We start from the raw sequence: 22,103 nt of genomic DNA, 5'->3' as shown, positions 1-22,103 counted from the left end.
GCTCTCCCAACTATTTGACCCAGGATACTTTTTTAATTATCTAGCATGATGAAACCTTCCTGGGATGCTCCCAAGCATGTGTGCTGCTTTATTTTGGGACCCGTTGATTGGCCTAATGGAAGTATTGCTCCAGTATGTGCTTTGGAATTTCTCTGCACATTTGAGGGGGGGGAAGAGAGAGGAAGGAAAAGAAACATATTTGTACCATCTGGTGAGTGTTTGAATAAGTGGGGAGAAATTGGCTCTTGCACCTATTTCTTTCCCTGCACTGCCACCTAGTGTTAGAGAAAAGGAACATCCACAGGGCTAAAATCTGGCAGGGAGCTATCAGCATCTGGGCAGTACTGAAATATTTTATAGCAGGGATGTTTTATTCCTGCATCGTAGGGGGTAGGACTAGGTGACCCTTGAGTCCCTTCCAACTCTACGATTCTATGATTCTAATTACTTCTGTTCTGGATAATAATAATAATAATAATAATTAATAATAGCATTTCTTTCCACCTTTTTCTCCAAGAAGCTTAAGGTGGTGTACATGGTTCTTCCCCTTACTTAATCCCCACAACAACCCTCTGATGTAGGCTAGGCTGAGAAACTGTGACTGGCAGAGTGAGCTTCATGGCTGAGTGGGGACTTGAACCCCGGTCTCCCAGGTCCTGGTCCAGCACTCTAACCACTGCACCACACCGGTCAGCAAAAGGGTATGCTGTGCTACAGTAGTTAAGAGCAGAGATGGGAAAACGTTTTGTCCCACTGGGCTAGATCTTTACCTTCCCCACTGCCTTGGCCAGCTGTGACAGGCAGACAGGCCCACACAGCTGCCAATCATCTAGCCCCATAATGATGCCAAGTGATGGGTGGTCCCAGCTGATGTGGACCTGAGCTCTCATCACACAGAGAAATGAGTAAGAGGGGGACACAAGTCCAACCACAACCGTAGGCCCAGGAACCACTTCTTACACCATTCATAATTGTGAAGGGCAGATTTCATGGAGATGGACACAGACTCCTATTTTCTGCACGATACTCCACAGTTCGACTGCACAATTGAAAATAAAACTGATTATCGTGCCATTATACAAATCAATGGTGCTACCATATTTAGAATAATTGTGTACGGTTCTGGCTAACCCACCATGTAGAGTTGGGAAAAGGTTCAGAAAAGGATCATCCAGAATGATCAATGGGATGCACCCCTATGAAGAAAGGCTGAATCATTTGGGACCTTTTAGAGAAATGGCAAGTAAAAGGTGACATGACATAAGTTTAAAAAATGATGCACAGCTTAGAGAAAGTGGAAAGAGAGCAGCTTTCCTCTGTCATAGCACTAGAGCTCGCGGACATCTAATGAAGCTGAATGTTGGAAGATTCAGGACAGACAAAAGGAAGTCCTTCACGCAGGGCATAGTTGAACTCTGGAACTCACTGCTGCAGGAGGCAGTGACGGCCATCAGCTTGCATGGCTTTAAAAGAGGAGTGGGCAAATTCAGGGAAGAGAGGGGTATCAATGGCTACCAGTCTCCATAGTTGGAGGCAGTATCGGTTTGTTGGGAACCACAGGAGGGGAGAGGGCTTTTGTGCTTGCTGGTCTCCCCCCGGCATCCAGTTGACCACTGGGGGAACAGGATGCTGGAGGAGACAGCCCACTGGCCTGATCACTTGCCCCACTGCCTCCACCACCTTCCTGGGTGAGAGGAACAGGTTGTGCCAGGTTTAACATGTCCAGTTAAGAAACGAGGCATTGACTACTATACAAAAAGACAGTGAATGCAAGAGAACCTTGTTGTGGAAGAGGTTTAATTTCATTCAACAGCAATTCAGTAACAGCAGCAGAGTTAGGAGAGAATGTACGGACCTGGAAACCAGAATTAGCACCTAAGGGCGTCACAAAGAGAGGAACAACGGCAGGGAAAGGAGCCCCCTTCTTAAGGCAGAGGTGGATATTATCTGTAGCCCTCCAGATGTTGCAGGATTTCAACTCTCAGCACCTCTGACCACTAGTCCTGCTGGCCGCCAGGAGTTGGGATATCCTCAGTGACAGCTGGAGGGACTCACAGATGCATGCACCCCTGCTCTCAGAACGGAAGTGGTAAAATACAAGTTCTCTGCGGTCAGCTTTGTCTGTTCCACCCATGTACCTGGGGTTAAGGATCGAACGCCATAAAAATATTTACCTTTCGAGAAACTCCGAAGAGCTCACAGAATAAAGGAACACAAAGGAAGCGAGGACACAAATGGATCACAGTCTCGGTCTGAGCTTATTGCAAAAAAATGGAGAAGGGCCCTGAACAGCAAAACAGCTGTACTCATGCTCTTTTGGCAGACTTGTGGGAATCTACTTTGTTATTTTACGAGAACCCCAATATCCACCAGCTGGTGCAAAAGACATAGGCTTAGAAAGAATGAGTCCTGAGCCCTGGAATGAATTCTGAGTACTGCAACTCAACTGAGCTCACAGTCCTGGGTATCTGAGGGGCTGCAACACGGGTGGAAAGTGGACTCTCCTTCATTTGGGGTTTTAAAACAAGAGGTTGTCAGGGATTCTTTAGCTGTGATTCCTGCACTGCAGTGGGTTGGACTAGATGACCCTCAGGGTTCCTTCCAACTCTACAATTTTATCATCCTATGATACTTTTCCTTCTTCTCTGACTTCCTCTGTGCTAATCAGTTGTAAACAATAGTAAACTTTGAAAGCCTTATCACCTCATTTTTCACCCTGGACGAGATGACCCTTGGGTTTCCTTCCAACCCCATGATTAATTTTTTTCTTTTAAAGGAATTCTGACCCCAAGAATCCTGTCTTGGGGTTAACTGAGCTCACTGTCTTTCCTACATAAAACCCCACTTCTGGAGACTCTCTCCCACCTTCTTACCTCTTCATTTCATCAATATCGTTCTGCCTTGCAAGCCAAGGCGTTTAACCATCAGAAGCCACACGTTCTTCCTGATCCCTCCCTGCAGATTCCTCTCAACTTCCTGTCTGGCCTTGGTTCCAGAAGCTGCTCAAAAAACAAGATACTTGGAAATCTACTCCACAGTTCATCAATGATCTGCACATCTACAAGTATGATGGTTAAGACTGGAAGACCCAGGGGCCAGGGGAAGACATGCAAAAAAAGTGGCGATTCCAAAACGTGTTGTACTGCGGCATCAAGCCGTTGACACTATAAAGCTCAGCTTCTCTCCTTGTGTCATTTGAAGGGGCTGGGAAATTGAAAGTCTTGTGTCTGCTTTCCCTGCAGAAGGTCCCAGGCTCAAATCCTGGCACCTTGAGGTTAAAGGGATAAGGAAAGACCCGTCTGAAACCCTGGAGAATTGCTGCCAGTCAGTGTGGACAATACTGAGCTTGATGGACTGGCTCAGCATATAAGGCAGCTTCCTATGCTCCCATATTTGCAGGTTTGGCATTAAAAAAACAAAACAGAACCAGAAGTCACTGATACTTAGGATGAATTTAATAGCAGGGGAAACAGCTTTGCTCTTTGCAGCCAAGAGCTTCTAAGATCGTGCGCCACCCAAACCTCCCAGCCCTTCGCAATCCCATACAGGTGTAGAAAAAGCATCAGTTACGGGCCAGTTCATCAATTCAGGCTGGCAAGTCACTGTGTCTGAACAGCGTCATCGGTTCTCTGGCCAAAGGGAAGAGGATTTGACAGGGTGGGTGGACCCAGGCTACTGAAAGACTGGGAAAGAGGGGCAGGAAGGAAAGAGACCCAATTCAGTGGAATATGGACCCTTCCAGTGAGCTACTGGTAAGGAAGGTGTGATCAGAGACTTCACTTAAACCCAGCGCTGAGGAAAGGCTACAGAACGTTACAGATATAAATCCCCAAACAGATATATATACACAATACGGTCACATCTTACACGGGGGGGTTGGTTCCAAGGGTTCTGAATATACCCCAAAACACATATGCTCAAACCACCCCTGCATGAGCATCCCTAGCCTTCCAGAGTCCACATTGCTGAGCATACAAACACACCCCAGGAAGAGAGCTGAAAAGCTGGTGCAAAGAGAGGTTTTAAGCTCTCCACCTTGCTTGCGTTGAACGTGCAGGATTTCAACCAGCCGGCCTTCAACTGCACGTGATTGGAACTGCGCGGGTTAAATGCGTGTAAGACGCACTCGTACTGTATATCCATAGAAGTGACACCTGCAACTTCGGGAGGTTGAGGATTCCACAGAATCTCGTCCCGCTATTGTGTCAAATAATACGAGGAAAGGCAGGGAAAGGGGAAGAGGGCTGGCGTGGTCTTCTGCACCCATTACACATTCCATGTCTGTACCCTGGCTGGCCTTCTTTTACCCTGCAGGTACATATCTGGTCTTCGCATTGCACTAAAGCCAGGCTGAAATTCCAGCTAGAAGTGAACATTACAGGGCTACGTATATACACGCTGCCCAGTTTTCTCTAACGCAGGGTGTCATTTTGCCACAATTACAAACAATGCTTTGCAATGACAAAACATTTCAAGGTTGTTTTTATTTTTTTTAAAGGGAGAATGGCCACATTTTTCGAACACGTTTAATCCCACACTGATGATGGGCCAAATCCTGCTTGCTTTTAGAGCAGTGAAAACTGGCTCATAAGCATGTGGGTCCCGCCCGATTTTGCTCTGACTTCGAAGAGACCCAGTTGTGCTGAAGGACAACAGGAAGAAAGGGTTATTTTCATATCTCTCTCTTTCTTTCTTTCTTTCTTTCTTTCTTTCTTTCTTTCTTTCTTTCTTTCTTTCTTTCCCTCTCTCTCTCTCTGTATAAATTCAGCTTGCACCCACCCACGTGCCCTCTCCAGATGTTTTGAAATACAGCTCCCATCAGCCCCAGCCAGCATAGGACACCTGATAGGAGTCAAAGTTCAAAACATCAGGAGGGCACCAGATTAGGGGAGACCAGAGTAACTGGATGAGGAATTGTGAATGTTGAGGAGATGGCCTTGGTCAAGGTATACAGTTAAGATAAAGCAAATTGTTTCCCACTACAAGGTTCTAACTTCCTGCCATTCCACCTCCCCACAATTCCTGGGGAGGGGGGAAAAAACCTGTAAGCGGTAAATTTAACTCAGTGACGGTAAAGAAACAAAAACCAACATTTAGCATTCCTTACCAGATGCCATGCAGGTGAAAGCACAAGCCCAATATTGCAGACCTATTTACAATTGTTAAATATTTACTTTACAACATATTTCCTTCTCCCCGCCCCCAAGAAGGAATAAAAGAGTACCATTCTAGTTTTTTTTTACCTACAACTTGGCATCCCTTGCAAAGTGCTGATAACCACCTTATTTTTTATTTTTGAAGCAGGAAAAAAATACCAGCAAAAACTTCACTTAAAAAAAGAGAAACAAACCAAATATCACACACACACACACACACACACACACACACACACACACACACACATGCATACCTTGAAGGGAGAACAGGGGGAGCAGAGAAAAAACCACCTGTGTTTCTTAAAAATTATACCGGATTTGTGTAAAAAGGAAGAAGTTAAATTGGGTTCGAGGAACACGCAAAACCCACAGCCCTCATAGTAGCTGGCTAACTCTGGCTAAAATAAGTATCATGTGACACACTTGCCAGCAAACAGTACCTTTAAAATGTGCCGGTTTTAAATTCCTCTGATTTTCCTGCCCCTCTTTAGCCCACTCCCCAAGCAGAGGAAAGCGGGGTGGGGGACAGAGAGGGAGGGATGTCTCTGAGCCCCGGAAGGTGCTCATCACCCAGCGTAAACCTGGGGCTGCAATGGAGGCGGCAGCTTGTCATTCTCCACGTTTTCAGAGTCAATGGCAGCCAAGGCCGGATTGGGGGGCTTGATTTCCAAGGGATACTTCTCGACGATCTCCTGGACCTCCTTGGTGATCCCGTCAGTCCAGTCAATGAGGTCCCGCTCAAGTTTTTTGGCCTCGCTCACAATCCTCTCCTGCCGCTCGTTGAGCTGGGAGAGGAGGTCAAGGTTCCTGTACATCTGCCGGACCCCTACGCAGACATCGGCCGGCCAGCTCTCCGGCTCCTGCTTTTTCGGGGACGCTTGGCCGGACATGTAGCGGTCGAAGTCTTCCTCACTCAGGTTGAGGGACTGGGCATCCAGCTTCTCTATGAAGGCGACGGCACAGCACTGGAGGCAGGGGGAAAGGCACCACATTTATTCCCACGCTACACAAAGCACAAGATCCACACACACACACACATAGCACGCCCAACCAGCTAAGCCGCTGTTTTTATTCCAGCTGCTTGAAGTTACTCTTGAGCAGCGGCCGTGGAAGAAAAGGGCAAATTCTATGGTAGGGAGCGTTAGGAAAGGAACTGAAAATGAAACAGGCAATATCACAGTTGTAACCCCCACCCCGCAATGTACCTACCAGGTTTGTAAAGTAGTAACCATCTTCGCCAGACATCAGCCGGCTGGGATTGCAGAACCGAGTGATATACTGGATGTTGGACTGGAGGCGAGGAGGGTTCCCCTTCAGGACAATGTAGATGAGGGTGGGCAGGAAGTCATCGGCCGAAGCCGGCTCGTCCTTCGTGGTCCGGATGGCGGTGAAGATTTGTTTGCTGCAGCTGGTGATGCAGGCCAGCTTGTCCCGTGGGACACGCTTGGAATCCATCTCGATGATGTCTGCGAGACACGGGAGAAGCCCAGAGGGTTAGGGAGGGGTGCAATCTCCAGTAGCCACATGCCCACAGAGGCTCTGGCAGATAGGAAGGTCAGAGGCTCTGGTCCATCTGGTCAGCACTGCTGACACTGAATGGCAGCAGCTCTCCAAGGTTTTGTGCTGCTATACAAGCCGGTGGCACAACCGCATTTGGAATGCGGGATGCAGTTCCAGTTACCTCCCCTCATATTGTAGAGGTTCAGGAAGGGTCAAGGGGGTGAAGAGGCAAAGGTTACAGCCTTTGGGGTGTTTTGGCTTGGAGAGAAGGCAAGCCGAATGCGCCCTCTACAAAACTATGCATGGCATGGAGAAGGCAGGTAGAGAAAAGTTTTTCTCCCTCTCGTCCTACCCGTGGGTACCCAAGGAAGCTGAACGTTGGAAAATTCAGGATGGACAAAAGGAAGTAACTTCATGCAGCACAAACGGCGGAACTCCCTGCCACAGGAGGCAAATGCGGCCACCAATTTGGGTGGCTTTAGAAGAGGATTGGACAAATACGTGGAGAAAGGTATTGATGGCTACTATCTATGTCCTGGGACACGGGTGGTGCTGTGGGTTAAACCACGGAGCCTAAGACTTGCCGATCAGAAGGTCAGCGGTTCAAATCCCCGCGACGGGGTGAGCTCCCGTTGCTCAGTCCCTGCTCCTACCAACCCAGCAGTTCGAAAGCACGTCAAAGTGCAAGTAGATAAATAGGTACCACTCCGGCGGGAAGGTAAACGGCATTTCCGTGCACTGCTCTGGTTTGCCAGAAGTGGCTTAGTCATGCTGGCCACATGACCCGGAAGCTGTACGCCAGCTCCCTTGGCCAGTAAAGCGAGATGAGCGCCACAACCCCAGAGTCGGCCACGACTGGACCTATTGGTCAGGGGTCCCTTTACCTTTACCTTTATCTATGTCCTGCCTCCACATCTGGAGGCAGCAATGCTGCTGAATTTCTGCTGGTTTCCCTTTTTGGCATCCAGCTGGCCACTATGAGAACAGGAGGCTGGACTAGATGGGTCTTTGGCCTGACCCTTGAGACTCTTCTGATGTCCTTGGGACTCTCCCTGGGCCACGCTCTCTCACCACCGCTACTTCCTATTCTTCTGGAGTGTTTCTGCCTAGCTGGAATAAGCCCTTTAACTCTGGAGAACACAGGTGCATGTATGTACAATTTTCTGACTTAGATGTGGCCCAAAACGTAGCCTACTTTTCCCTCTGGCTCTCCCAGAGTTAGGTAGCCCTACCTGGAGATACTGAGGACCTGGACCTAGTAGAGCTTTCTGTGGGTAGTGCATGTGTTCTACTGCTGAGCTTGTGGCCCTGAGCAATAAACATTGGGGAATCTTGTAAGAAACACAAAGATGCCCCTGTTTCTTGAGCGGTCAATCCCAATCAAATCTTGGATTGTTTTCCATGGAAACATGCAGAAAAAGCCACACACCATGGGCTGCATCCAGGTTCTTGAGGGCCGCCTGTTATGGTGCTTTAGCAGAGAGACATATTTGTTTCTGTGTCAGTGATTTTAAGGCTGGGCAATGGTTTTGCAAAGAAATCATGGCATTGCACCCGCCCTTGCGCCAGCTGGGACCCAGCATCCCTCGGCATACCTGTGATGGCCTTTACGACCATGTCGGAGACTTCGGGGATTTCTTCATTGACAGGAACACAGAGCATCTGAGGAGTGACCCAGTGCAAAGCTCTGAAAGTAGAGGAGGAGAGAAAGAGAAAGCTCTTAAGAAATCAAGTTGGTAGAGCATGAGACTCTTAATCTCAGGGTTGTGGGTTTGAGCCCCATGTCGGGCGAAAGATTCCTGCATTGAGGGGGCTGGACTAGACAACCCTCGTGGTCCCATCCAACTCTACAATTCTAAGTTTATGGATTTTGGGAAAGCAAAGTTACAGCTACACTTAAAGTACTCTCTTATCACTTTAACAGACATGGAGAACCCAGAACTGTAGTTTGTCCAGGGTGCTGGGGATTATAGATTGATGTGGTCAACCCCCTTAAATGAACTACAGTTCCCAGGATTCTTTGGGGGAAGCCATGACTGTGGCGTGAGAGTGCTCACGTATGGCATGAATGTGGCTGTAGTTTAACCTTCTTGGCAAACAAACTAACATGCTCAAAAAGCTGAAAATATTTTAAAACAAGACTGTGAGAGAAAAATATTATAAAAACTGAACACAACCACCAACTACTTATTTTTGTATTTCTTGGGCTTGGTGTGCTAATATATAATCTTCAAATGAACTTGATTTAATCTTATTTGTAAAATTAGTAACTAACCCGTGTAATACTCCTTTCTGAACCTGATGTCCTGCGGTAAAAACCATGTAAAAATAAAAACTGACAATTAAGTAAATTACAGGGATGAATAGCAGAAAATTGCTTTTTTCAAAACATCGTTTTGCTGCTGCCATTGTTATTCTGTTTTTAATACAGTGTTCAGAATACAAATTACAAGACATTAATCCTCCTTTCATTATCAGGAGCAGCCCGATTAGACATTCATCACTAGGGATATATCATGCACCATTTTATTTTAAAGGCTGGTGGACCAAAGTTGACTGTAGCAGAAAATTTATTGGGGGAGAGGGATGAGACATGCAAGGGGAATCCAGCTAAAAATGTACATTTGATAGTGCGCAGCGGCCTCTAACTTGCATGATCCAACTACAGGGTCAGGTTCCTTCACCTGCCACTCAAAAATCTATGTGGCTGGGTAAGATTCCCAAGCAACATTGGTTGCTGGCTTGAAAACTACAGGGGCTGAGACCAAATAGCACACAAAGGCTTATAAATGGGCTACTCGTTTACTGTGACTGTGTAAAAGTCCTGTGGAACGCTCTGCCACTGGAGAGTCAAGCAGACGCCTTCTGTGCCAACTTTTAAATGCCTGCTGATATTTTTTTTTTCTATTCCACCAGGCTTATGCAGGTAATTAAGAATACATCGTCTTCCACAATGGGTAACGAATGTCTGTTTTTCAAAAACGAAGATGATAGTTTTTGGTATGATTTTCTCTTTTTATTGCTATGAATTTTTAATTGCTATACAGTGGTATAAAAATATGTTTTTAAATGAGTAATAAAATGAATTCAAAATCTCTTGTGTTCCCTGTAATGCTAGGGTCAGTGGTAACCCACCCAGACTGTGTTTTGTTTTAGCTTAGTGGACTATATTCCTGCTTGTTTTTACATTTTTTATTTGTTTGCATACTTTACCAAAAAGGTCATTTTGAAACTTTTTTTTAAAAAAAATGGGGGTTTACAAATGAGGCAAGGACCCCCCTTGGTGCCACCCTGAAGCAGGCAGAAGTGTAGCAACTACATAGAAGTTTATCAAGCTGAGTGAAGGCAGAACAACTTCCCCCAAGGGGGCACCCCGCCGCACCTGATCCTCCTTTGGACAGCAAGGTCCTTCTTCTCATCCTCTGTGGTTTCCGGGCAAAAAACGTATTTGTAAAGCCGAGTCATGACGTACTTCTCGATCTGGTCCATCGCCTTCTCCGCTTTTTCCGGGGACACTGAAAAAAAGACATCCCGAGATCAAAGAGTACCTGGCTTCCCCATACAGTTCAAAAAAGCGGAGGCAGAGTCTGCACCAAACTTCCGGTTCTACCTGTTTTTAGCCAAATGCCGCCTGAGAAAACACCTGAGCATCTTCTAGTCAAGAGCTCTCCTTTAAGAGCTGCCCTGCTAGATCAGACCAGGAGTGGGCTCCCTTGAACCAGCTAACTCGTTCAACCCTTTATGTATGCTACTACTGCGGCCTGTGTTTTGTTAGCCCATAAATGGAAAACGAGTGAGGTCCCAACCAAAGAAGAATGGCAACTTAAGTTGACAGAATATGCACAGCTTGCAGACTTAACATACAGAAAAAGAGAAGAAGAAGAACATATGTTTAGAGAAGATTGGCAAACGTTTACTGAATATATGGGAAATAACTGTGCGCAGCTGAAAACGCTGGCAGCATTAAGATAAATTTAACAGTGTAAAGAAGTTTTGATGGATGCAATAATGGAATACTGAATGGTATAGTTTTTGTAAAATATGCAGGGAATAATGATATGTAAAATGAACCATGGAAAGAGAAGAAGGGAAGTCACTGATATCTTAAGGATGTAAAAATGAGGATTTTAAACTGTAAAACAGAAAATTTAATAAGTATATACAAAAGAGAAAAGGAAACTCGTTCAGCCCAGACACTGAGATCCAGCTCCAGCTCCGAGGGCCTTCGGGTGGTTCCCTCATTGCAAGAAGTTAGGTTATAGGGAATCAGGCAGAGGGCCTTCTCAGTAGTTGTGCTTGCCCTGTGGAATGCTTTTCCATCAGTTGTCAATGAAATAAACAACTGACATTTAGAAAACATCTGAATATGGAAGTTCTTAATGTTTGATGTTTTACTGTGGTTTTATAATTTGTTGGAAGTAGTCAGAGTGGCTGGTCGGAGTGGCCGGGCGGGGTATAGATAATAAAATTGATGTTGTTGTGGTTTCTGAACTAGAAGCTTGAGACCGGCTCAAGTGCCACGGGTCAGAGGGCCCATTTTCTGAACTCTTCAGCATCACAGGACCCAGCCCTTGTGCCCTAAATCCCTTCTTGTTGTGGGGGTGGGGGAGATTGGCTCTCCTCAGTGTCAGGTGCTCACGCTGTGTTTTGAAGTTCCCTCTTGCATGCTCCCACAGAAAAAGAGGCCCACGCAATCACGAAAAAGGCTATGGAGGGCTACTAGCCATGATGGTTCTGCTCTGCCTCCACAGTCAGAGGTGGAAATACTTCCAAACACCAGTTGCTGGAAACCACAGGAGGGGAGAGTGCTGCTTGAGGGTTTCCCACAGACATCTGGTTGGCCGCTGTGAGCAAGATGGGGTAGCTGTGAGGTCCAACTGTGAGGTTACCAATGAATGGACAACTGTGTTCAAGCTTTCCCAATCCCAGAACGGCCGTAGCTGTCTTGCAACCGAAGCTGTAATGTGTGTGCATGCCTCCCACCCAAGCCCCACTACCTATCATCAGCTAAGAGCAGAAATGAGAAATACCTTTCCAGCGGCTCTGCAACTTATCTGCCACATTCTGGTAGAAGTCCTGGGCGTATTCAGACTGTTCCTCAATACTCAGGTCCTGGAAAAGAGCACCAGTCGCGCAGGTGAGAACAGGCAATGCAAAGTTACGATAAAGAAGATTCCGACGAAACATCAGGAAGAACTTTCTGATGGCAGTATCTCCTCAGCTGTGGAACAGACTACTTCAGAAGGTGGTCCACCTTCCAATGAAAACAGAGGCTGGATGGCGTTCTGCCAGAGGGTCTTCAGCTGTGACGCCTGCATTGGTTTTCCTCAATATCTATTTCCAAAGCTTCCCCACCCCCTTGTTTGCCAACTATCCCCAAATAACAAACATAAAATCTGAGTAAATTATTTTAAGATGTGGCAGCTCCATCTGGGCCAAATTTCAAATATTCCTGCAGTAAAGACTGAAGTACGTATGCATACTTTTCCCATAAATATAACAAAAGCATACTACTTGAGCAGATAATCAGGACATTCGCATTCTTTAAAGGGGCATAGTTATTTTCTATTTTCACAAGTCAGCTCAACACCTAATATACATTAATTTCACTCCTTCAAAAGCAAGTCCGTGGTTTTAATTCCACCCACCCTCACTCCCAGAGCCTCCGACGGAAAGCGAGGCCTCTCCGCTCTTGCGACCGGGACCTACCCGCTTGTGGTGCATGTTTTCCAAAAAGTGTTTGCACTGCTTGTAAATCTCCTGGCCGGATTTATGGTATGTCTTGAGAAACTCAATGAACTCCTTGGACACCCGGTCCGTTTCGATGCTGACTTGCCGGCTGATCGAAGGGCTGGGAGCCTTAGTGTCTGGGACATCTGCGGGAGAGAAGACGGCACAACCTTTAGGGCACCCTGTTATTTGACTTCACTCCTGCCAAGTTATGAACTGCAAAGGGGTCACTAACCATCACTGGGCCATTTGGAATGTTGAGAAAGTCCCTGGTGCACCTGTCATAAAATGCCTGCCAAGGGAGGGGGAGAACACAAAATGGTTGCCACCTCTAAAAGAGCAGAAATAGCAGCCCAAAAAATGGTGTGGGCACTGGGGGGAGGGGGGAATCAACACTGAGCTTGCTCACAGAGAGAAGCGCATTGCATCTATCCTCTGTTCGGAAGGGAAGGGAAGAAGTAGGTATCCAATTTTGGCACGTTCAATGTAGGGAAAGCCAAGCCAGTGCAAACAGAAACTGAGCTGGAGGAGCAAAGGGTTTCCCCTGCGCTGTGGATTTTTGAGGTGATATTTCGCTGGCGCCAGAGGAGGTACTGGCACCCTCATGGCCCGCTATGCCATAGAATAATGGTTTGGGAGAACTGTACCTGAGTAGAAGCTTTATATGCAGAAAGCACAAAGCTCCATTCAGGCACTTCCAGATTGACAAGGTTTCCTCTCCCTCAGATGTTGCCTGGGGGCAGCCTTACCACCAGACTGCCTCAGTGGGAAAGATGGGAAGCAGGCAGCTCACTCCATCAGCTTTGCCAAAAATCCAGCTGTTTTAGGCACCTCCTGCTCCTGAACTGCGACAGCTAATCGTTCTAAGAACTGTGCTGTAGGGGATTGGACTAAATGACCCTCAGCGGTACCTTCCAACTCTACCATTCTATGATTCCATGGTGCCTGAGTTTGGTTTTTCCTCTTCCCTGCCCATGCCTTTTCCCTTGTGTGTTGCAATTTCTGTTTATGGATTGTCAGCCTGTGTGGGCAGGGACTATATTGATGCAATTGACTGCATGCTAGCCGCATCAGGAGCCCTTTCAGCCAGAGAGCGGGCTCCAAAGGCTGCCAATAGATAAATTAAGCAACGCAATGTTTTAAAACGGCCACCAGCCCCGATCAAAAACGAGACGAGACAGCGTTTCGCAGGCCGCACACATTTAAAAAGGCGCAAGCAAAGCCAAACATTGTCACGGTGTGCTCCAAAATGCAGTGGAAAGTCACCCACCTCTCCGTTTGCCAACCAGGACTGTTCGGAATGGAGGGATGGCGCGTGAGAAGGCGACGCAAATGGAGCAGGGCGGACGAGCAAAAAGCGATGGAACGAAAAGAGAGAGGGAGAAGGAGAGAGAGAGAGAGAGAACAAAACACACAAAGGACACAGTCTCAGTTTGTGTTTCACAAATACAACAGCGAGCAAAGCACAAATATGTCAGAGGCAGGGCACACGATGACAGATGTCGGTTTGCAGCAGGGAGGGGAGGACACCAGGAGGCGTTTCACCATTTCGGGCTGGGACCCAGGCTACCTGGAAGATCGCATCTCCCTGTACAAATCTGCCCAGGTGCTAATGTCCTCGGGGAGGACCTTCCCTGCGTCCCTGGCAACCTGAAAGAGAGCCTTTTCTGTGGCTGCTCCCACATTCCACACTGGGGGATCCCCTTCCGAGAGGTCAGGCTGGCTCCCTTCTGCCGGCATGCTAAGATCTTGCTGTTCAGAGAGGCCTTTGGAAACTAAGGTGCAGGCAATGCAGCTGATATATTTTAACTACTAACTAGGTTTTTATGACTAATTTGTCTTTTGCAACAATGTTTTTAAGTGGTGGAAGCTGCCTCAAATCCCAGCTTGGGAGAAAGTGTGGGATATAAATAGATTAAATAATAACCCTTCACAGGGTTGCTGTGGGGGCTAAATAAGGAAAGGCAGAACCATGTATACCACCTTGAGCTCCTTGGAGAAAAGAAAAGGCGGAATACAAATGTTACATAATGGCTGTTCAGCAACCATTGCATCCAGCCACCAGGAGCTCCTTAGTATGCAGTGATGCAAGATGGCAATGAACTGCTTATCACTGCTCTGTGGCAGGGCTGGTCCAGGTAAGCTGACCTTCCCACCGGAGCAACTTCTTTTAAACATGCACAAAAACTCTCCTCTTTTAACCTATTTTCAGCTACCTGACTTCTGAGTGCCTTCCCTCTGCATTATACATGCTTACACACACACTTAGATAGACAGATACACACACACACAAATGTTCTTCCCTTTCCCCCCTTCTTTCATTCCCTTTCCCCCACCTTCTTTCCTTCTCTTCTTCCTTCATCTCTTTCTTCCCCCTTTCTTTTTTCCTTCTTTCCTGCTATGGTATCTTCTCTCTTACATATCCTGTCTCAATTATTATTATCACTATCAGTTTTATTTCAATGCACCTCTCTCTACTGATTTCCGGGGGGCAGGGGGAAGAGGGAGAGAGAGTGTGTCCCTTTCATATTTGCTTAGACTAACCTCATTTCCAATGGATGGGGTAAGGAAATTAAGTACGTACAGACCTAACAAAATTGAATATCAACTTTTTCGTATTTTAGGCACCCCCTCCCCCCTAAAAAAAAAAAGCCATGATGAGGCACCACTAAGATGTCTGAACCACATGGCAATACAAATGAGTTTATCTGAGCTTTTTAAACACAAACAAAAAGCACATACACCCTTTTTGGGTTTGTGTATCTAGCTCAGGGGCAGGGGCGCAAGAGAGGGAAAATGTATGGATTAGGAAATTAGTGGGGCTGTGGGACTGAGCACAAGACACACACACAAACACAGAAACACACACTGAAGACAGAGAGTGTCCAGGAAACAGTGTTCTACCCAAAGAGGCAGTGGCATAGCGTGGGGGGTGCAGGGGGGGCCGGCCGCACCAGGCGCAACATCTGGGGGTTAGGGTTAGGGGGCGCAAATCCACGGGTTAGGGGGCGCAAACTACTTGCCTTGCCCCGGGTGCTGACAACCCACGCTACGCCACTGCAAAGAGGACACACAGCCTGGCATTATCTTTTAAGTGACTTCTACATGGGGGTCTTGAAGACGTGCAACTGGCCACACCAAGCGTCTTCACTGTTGACTTTGCTGCAGCCCAATGTACACGGTGGAGGCTTAAAAGCACGCCTGCCCCTTTGGAGCCCCTTTCACACAAACACCAAACCCCCAAACCATTTGCTTGAACAGGTGGGGCGGGGGATAGGAAGGTGGAGACTCACCGCAAGACACAGAAAAACACAGGAAGCTCAAAGGCAGGCAAAGCATCAGTGAAAACTGTCATCTAGAGGAACATCCACATCAGCCTAAAGCCTCGCACTACGGTTGTGCCACTTTCCTGGCTAAGCAAGTGCCAGAGGATTGTAATTTCTCCAGGACTACAGGAAGCAATGTGTTCCTTCTTCAGAGCCCCCCCCTCCCCCCGCTTGAGGGGCAGGGAGTGGGGTTATAGCCCTCCAGCCACTGCCAGGCTCCATCTCCCATCAGCCCCAACCCTTGGTCAAGAGTTGATGAGAGTTGTGGTTAAGACAAGAAGAAGAGCCCAGCTGAATCAGGCCCACTTATGTCTAGCATCCTCTTCTCACAGTGGCCAACGAGATGCCTGTGAGAACTCGATCACAGTACCAGAGCACAAGAGCCCTATCCTTTCCTGTGGTTTCCAGCAACCAGTATTCAGAAGCATCACTGTAACTGTTGAGAGAGAGCATAACCATCATGGCTAGTAGCCATCAACAGCCCTCTCCTCCAGGAATCTGTCTAATCCTCTTTTAAGGATTTGATTGTGGTTAAGAGACCTGATCCTCCCCAAACACCCCAGCAGGAGTGGGGTCCTACAGCCCTCCAACAACTCTCCCATTGCCCCCGACCACTGACCAAGCTGAGCAGGGCTGAAGGGAGCTGGAGTCCCTTTGTACCTGGGGGCCACAGGTTCCTAGCTCTTGTTGTAGCATTATGGGGAGGGCAGAGAGAAGATCAGGAGTCTAAATATCACGGGCGATATGATGCCCAATAACTGTTCAGAACAGATGCACTTCTGGAATCTTAGCAGTTTTACGGAGAGCAAGGATTTAACTCACTAGACATTTAAGGCCATTTAGGCCAGGTTTTGAACCACATGTCCTTCCTCGTCAGTGACATTTGGAGCAGAAATCAGGAAGGTAGGTTATCACAGAGGGCAAATTCCAGAGGCAAGAAACTAATCAGGGAATCTTAGAACTATCAGAAGCGATGGATCCTTTCATGCTGGATGCTGGGGTCTAGGATATGGGGCACCATTGCTACTATGCCATGCCGGGAGACACTCCAGCATCATCTAGCTGGCTTCTGCCAGAGACCCCTAGCTTAATCCAATGTGGTGTAGTGGTTAGTGTTGGACCTGGGAAAGACCAGGGTTCGAATCCCCCGTCGGCTCTGAAGCTCACTGGGTAACCCTGGAGCCAGCCACTGCCTCTCAGCCTAGGCAACCTCATAGGGTTATTATGGGGATTAAATGAGGAATCATGTATGCCACCTTGGGCTTCCTGCAGAAAAAGGTGGGATATAAATGTGATAAATAACATAAAATAAATCTGACCCAACCTTTGACTTCAAAAATACGAGATCCACCTTTTGGGTGAGGAGGGAGGGAGTACAATTTCTTGAAACAGCCAATCAGGGCAGCTCATAAGAAGTTTGGCAAAAAGCAGCAAGGAAGAGGAGAGCCCTACTGTGATCAGAAGAACACAAAGAAGTAGTGCTCAGGAAAAGCTGGGGGACCTAAGGGAGGGCTACAGCTCAGTGGCAGAGCACCTGCTTTGAATGCAGAAGGTCCCAGGTTCAATACCCAGTATATCCGGTTGAGCTGGTTGCTCTGTCTGAAACCTCTGGAGAGAGGCTGCCTGCCAGTGTAGACAATACTGAGCCAGATGGTCCAATGGCCCAACAGAAAGGCAGCTTTCTGTGAAACAAGAGTTGTACCGCCCTGTAGTTTAAGCACATCAGATCTAGCTCTGTGGCAGCAGGGAAGAGCCACAGCTCTGTGGTGGACAGCATCTGCTTTGCATGCAAAAACGTCCAAGGTACAATCCCCAGCATCTCCAGGTAGCTCTGGGAATACTCTAACTGGAGAGTTGCTGCCAGTCAGTGTAGGAAGCACCATGTTAAATGGACTAACATCTGCCTCAGCATAATATAAGGCAGCTTCCTGGGTTCCCATCGGCCTTCCAGACAGATATGGTGAATGGGCAATGTGTCGTGCAAGCACAACAGAAACCATGTAGGAAACTGTTTCTATGAAAATTGGACCCCACAGAACCCCTGGAAAAACAGGTTAGGGAAAGGCAAAGAAACAGAAACAAAAACCGCTGCCGATAGAAAAGCTTGGATTCGGAAAGCCAAAAAAAGTGCAGGATACGGCTGTGGATACACACAGCTCTCTTTTTATTCCTTAAAAACTTGTTTGTCGTCCTTATTGGGACAAAGGTAGGGTTGGAAGTGTGTGCGTTAAGACTGCTTAATTTTTAGAAGCAAGAAAACTGGTCAAGCGACTGGAGGGGGAGCATCTTCCCCAATACTAACCATCTCAGACCCTATGACCAGCAAGTGAGGCCTTCTGGGTGGGGCTGCCACCGGGGCTGCCCACCTGGTGCTGACCCACAACAGAGCCTTTTCAGTGGAAGTTCCCTGGTTGTGGAATACCTTCCCTAGTGAAGTGTGATTGTCTCCCTCCTTATTCAGAAGAAATGTTCCTATTGACCCTGGTGCATATGGTGAATGAAGAAGACTGTTCCTGGCAACCCTGAGAACATGGGATGGAAAAATGTGTTTAATGGCCTGTAGAGTAATTTTTTGAACGGTAAACTGATTGTAGATGTTTTTTATTATGTTTTTAGAATGTTTTAAAATGTTTGCTTTGTTTTTGTTTCAAATGGTACATCTGTTTCCTGCCCATGGCTCCTCATTGAAGAGGAGCCGAATATAAACTGGACTGAATTGAACTGAAAAATAAAATAAAATTAATTCAGAGTCCCTGCCCCTCCCAAGACTAGCAAAACTAGAATTATGTAAGGTCAGTCAATTTGCAGACTAGGGGCAGTCATAGGGCACCTTCAGCCCTGTTCTATTTCTACATTCAAAGACTTGCTTTTTTAAAGGAAGAAGAACACTAATAGTTGACCTAAAAAAAATTAGAAATAATATAATCTCATTTCTGTCACATACAACTCCTAATTTCCCCTTTTCACTGTTATGGCCTGGAGGGGCAGCTTTGATCCAACAGCTTCTATCTCTCAGAGCCTTTTTTAAAAAATCTGCCCTTCTTAGAGCCGGAAGGAAATATTCCAATTCAGAACAGTCTCAAGGCCTGAGAATTTTTTAGTTTTGCTTAAAACCTAAGAAAAGAAACATCAATGCACACAAGAGACTCCATTATGCACATTCAACACTTTTGTAAGTTAAAACCGTGTGGAATGCAGCAAGTATTTTTATCCATATTTTCTTGAAGGAAAGAACCATGTTTTTAGGCTCCTAAGCTAGCTTCTGGAATGTTTTAATTACATTTATAACCCTCCCTTCCTCCCAAAGGAACATGGGTAGCTTCTGGCTTCTTATTTTATTTATCTAAACAAGATTTACATACTGCTTAATGGCAAGAAACTCTCTAAGAAAAAGCCCCTGCAGGCCCCCAGCAAATTGTAGAGCAGCCTTTGCTGATCAGGTGCTCTCCAGAGGTTCTGGACTACAATTCCCATCAGCCCCTGGGCAGCTGCCTGCTCCTTCCACAGCAGCTAAGGTTGTCTGACAAGGTCCTCCTGGCTGTGCTGCAGCCTGCAGAGACTTGCCTGACTGCGACCAGCGGGAGGACATCCTCATGGAATAGCCTCTCTTCCGAATCAAGGCAGGCACATACACAGAATACCCTTCAGCATCTCACTAAAAACATATTCTCTCCCACCTTTGCTAGACCCTGATACCAGGTGATCACAACAGCTTGAAATATATCTGCTCTGGCCCGATGCCAGCTGCTATTTTATTTATTCTGCAGGTATTTTTGTACACAGCCTTGTGATGCTCAAATACCTAAGAACACAAGAGGAGCCTGCTGGATCAGGCCAGTGGCCCATCTAGTCCAGCATCCTGCTCTCACAGTGGCCACCCAGATGCCTCTTCTGGGAAGCCTGCAAGCAGGACCTGAGCACCACAGCTCTCTCTCCTCCTGCAGTTTCCAGAACAACTGGTATTCAAAGCATTGCTGCTTCCAACCGCAGAGGCAGAGTAAAGCCATTACGGCTTGCAGACAAGGATAGCCTTCTTATCCTCCATGAACTTGTCTGATCCTTTTTTAAAACCATCCACGTCGGTGGCCATCACTGCCTCCTGTGGAAGCAGGTTCCACAGTTCGCTCAGTGCAGCCGACTCCATGTTCTTGCATCCTCATAGTAAAATTGCTCCCTTCTACAGTGGTACCTCTGGTTGCGAACGGGATCTGTTCCAGAGGCCCATTCGCAACATGAAAAGAATGCAACCTGCAGCAGCACGTCTGCACACACAAAGGTTGCGATTTGCTGCTTCTGCGCATGTGTGTGACATCATTTTTGCGCTTCTGCGCATGTGCGAGTGGCGAAACCCGGAAGTAACCCTTTCCGGCACTTCCAGGTTGCCGCAGGACGTAACCTGAAAGAACGTAACATGAGGTATGACTGTATTGAACTGTAACTTTCTACTCCATAGCCCAAGCTAGCAGAGGTAGAAATACCAATGTAGCATAATGGTTAGGACTATGGTTGGGACTACGACCTGGGAGACTAGGGTTCGAATCCCCACTCAGCCATGAAGCTCACTGGGCAACTTCGAGGGCCACTCACTGCCTCTCAACCTAACTGACCCTCACTGGGTTGTTGTGGGGGATTAAATGAGGAGAGAAGGCAACCATGTATGCCACCTCGTACTCCTTGGAGAAAAGGTGGGACAAAAATGCAATATATCAATAAATAGTAAGACCTGCTGCTTTAGTTCTTTGCTTGAGCCGTGGTCTTGGCCCTTCCGGCAGAAAGTTCAACCAAAATAATAGAACCGCTATTTGTGTCGACTTGCAGGGAAATGATGAACGCGCTCAATTTGAAGGACTGCGGTGTCTCCAATTCCAACACGGGAAAGGTGGTAAGGAAGCAGTTTGATCAATTGATGAGAGGCTCTATGGGAGCTACTCCTGGCACAACCCTAGCTTTGGATTCGGCAAAGCTGCTAAAATGAGCAGAGAGGCGGGTTTGGTGCGGCTGGGCCGCGTTACCTTCAGCAGGAGAAGAGAGTTCCCAGGGTGGAGTAAAAATCTCCTTCAAGTCCCTGAGAAGGTTATCAGCACTGAGCTCCTTCCCAAGCTGTCCGGACTTAACGCTGGACTCCTGAGCGGCTGGAACAAATGCAAAAAAGGCAAGGACTCCCAAGGGTGACACAGTTAAGGGAGAGGGAGGAGAGGAGAGACCAAAGATCTGGCAGTTCTCGTTCACAGACAGGAAGGGAGGCCCTGATGAAGCACAGGTAGTTTTATAGTGTGGCATAGGACTTGCTGAGAAGGGTGTGTGAAGGGGTTAAAACAGGCAGAGAGGGGAATCTCCCAGTGCCTACACTGTCTCTTCCTGCCCCTGTCCTTTGAAACTGCAGACTGATACTCTTGGGTTGCAAGCTCTGGCTTCCGCCACCCCCCGGCCCTGGCCCCCTTGCAGAAAGGCCATCTCAAAAATCATCTCGGCTGAGAGCAAAGGAGCAAATGTGGCTCTCAATGCTGTCATTAGCTGTAGCGTTTCCTTTACGATAAAGGTAATGCAGCTGTTATGTTGTGTTGTGTTGTGGGTTGTGCACTTTGAGAGCTCTGCTGGCTTATCATAAAATAATATTTTTCCAAGTTAGGTGATGACTCAGACCAACTGATTTAAGAGTCTGGAAAGGGCCACAATAATTGCTGTATACCAATCCAAAAGGCTAGTGAAACAGAAAAACTTGAAATCATTACCCAGCTGTTTTTAAAAGCCCCCCTAACCGCTCTCCCCGCTTACCCTTCTTAGCTCCCGGTCGAGATGACGCCCCAAAGAATTTCTTCACCGTCGTCACCTTCCGTGATTTCTCGTTGGTTTTCTTCTCCTCAAACTTGGTGAACGTGAGCGACTGAGCCCCTTGAGGGTGCTGAGTGCTTGCATAGGCCTCCTCCTCCTCACGCTGAAGCCTGCAACCAGGTGGAGAAAACAGAGCCACAGTTAGTTCCAGCAAGAAGCACTGCTGCTGAGTTTCACCGGCAGCTGGGAATCCCTCCTGTCTCCTCCAGGGTCAGATTCTGGCTCCACAATAAAATCAAGTCACACATTTAAGCCAGGCTTCTGGCCTACACCTTGAAGCAGGCTGGGAATGGCAATACTATAGACTGCAGTAAGTGCATACCATTTCTGAATGTACCCCCGCAAGCAGAAGAATTAGCAGATCAAGCATGATGGTTTTATCTCGCTCATTTCACAGTCTGCCAACTTTCTACTTGCAGAAATTTCATTTATTCATTTGCACCCAGAGCACAAGAATGTGATCCCTTTATACTGTGTCAATGTGTGAGCACACACGCACGTACACACACATCAAGCGTAAGAATTCTGAAAGCTTTGTTCTACCCTATCCAGACAATTG

The 22,103-nt window shown here is 47.2% G+C and overlaps 1 protein-coding gene across 5 annotated transcripts in view; it reads right to left on the bottom strand.

Moving 5' to 3' along the window:
• Positions 1 to 1,780: 1,780 nt before the first annotated feature.
• RABGEF1 (RAB guanine nucleotide exchange factor 1) overlaps positions 1,781 to 22,103 on the bottom strand; it is a 28,123-nt gene continuing 7,800 nt past the window's right edge. For 2 of the 5 annotated variants that reach the window (XM_083479319.1, XM_083479320.1), the window contains exons 3-10: positions 21,488 to 21,654; positions 13,657 to 13,677; positions 12,366 to 12,532; positions 11,687 to 11,768; positions 10,039 to 10,171; positions 8,252 to 8,343; positions 6,366 to 6,622; positions 1,781 to 6,121 (exon numbers count right to left, since the gene is read on the bottom strand). In XM_083479319.1, the coding sequence (XP_083335445.1) occupies positions 5,723 to 6,121; positions 6,366 to 6,622; positions 8,252 to 8,343; positions 10,039 to 10,171; positions 11,687 to 11,768; positions 12,366 to 12,532; positions 13,657 to 13,677; positions 21,488 to 21,654 (1,318 nt within the window). In that variant the 3' untranslated portion in view covers positions 1,781 to 5,722. Of the gene's footprint in view, positions 6,122 to 6,365; positions 6,623 to 8,251; positions 8,344 to 10,038; positions 10,172 to 11,686; positions 11,769 to 12,365; positions 12,533 to 13,656; positions 13,678 to 20,724; positions 20,845 to 21,487; positions 21,655 to 22,103 lie in introns of all 5 variants that reach the window. The other 3 variants (XM_083479322.1, XM_083479321.1, XM_083479323.1) reach the window with 2 other exon arrangements.

Source organism: Podarcis liolepis (genome assembly GCF_965112155.1).
Source record: "Podarcis liolepis genome assembly, chromosome: 16".
NCBI classification, from domain to species: Eukaryota; Metazoa; Chordata; class Lepidosauria; order Squamata; family Lacertidae; genus Podarcis; species Podarcis liolepis.
The sequence above is the reverse complement of the archived record's forward strand: the minus strand, read 5'-3'. Positions and strand labels throughout refer to the sequence as shown.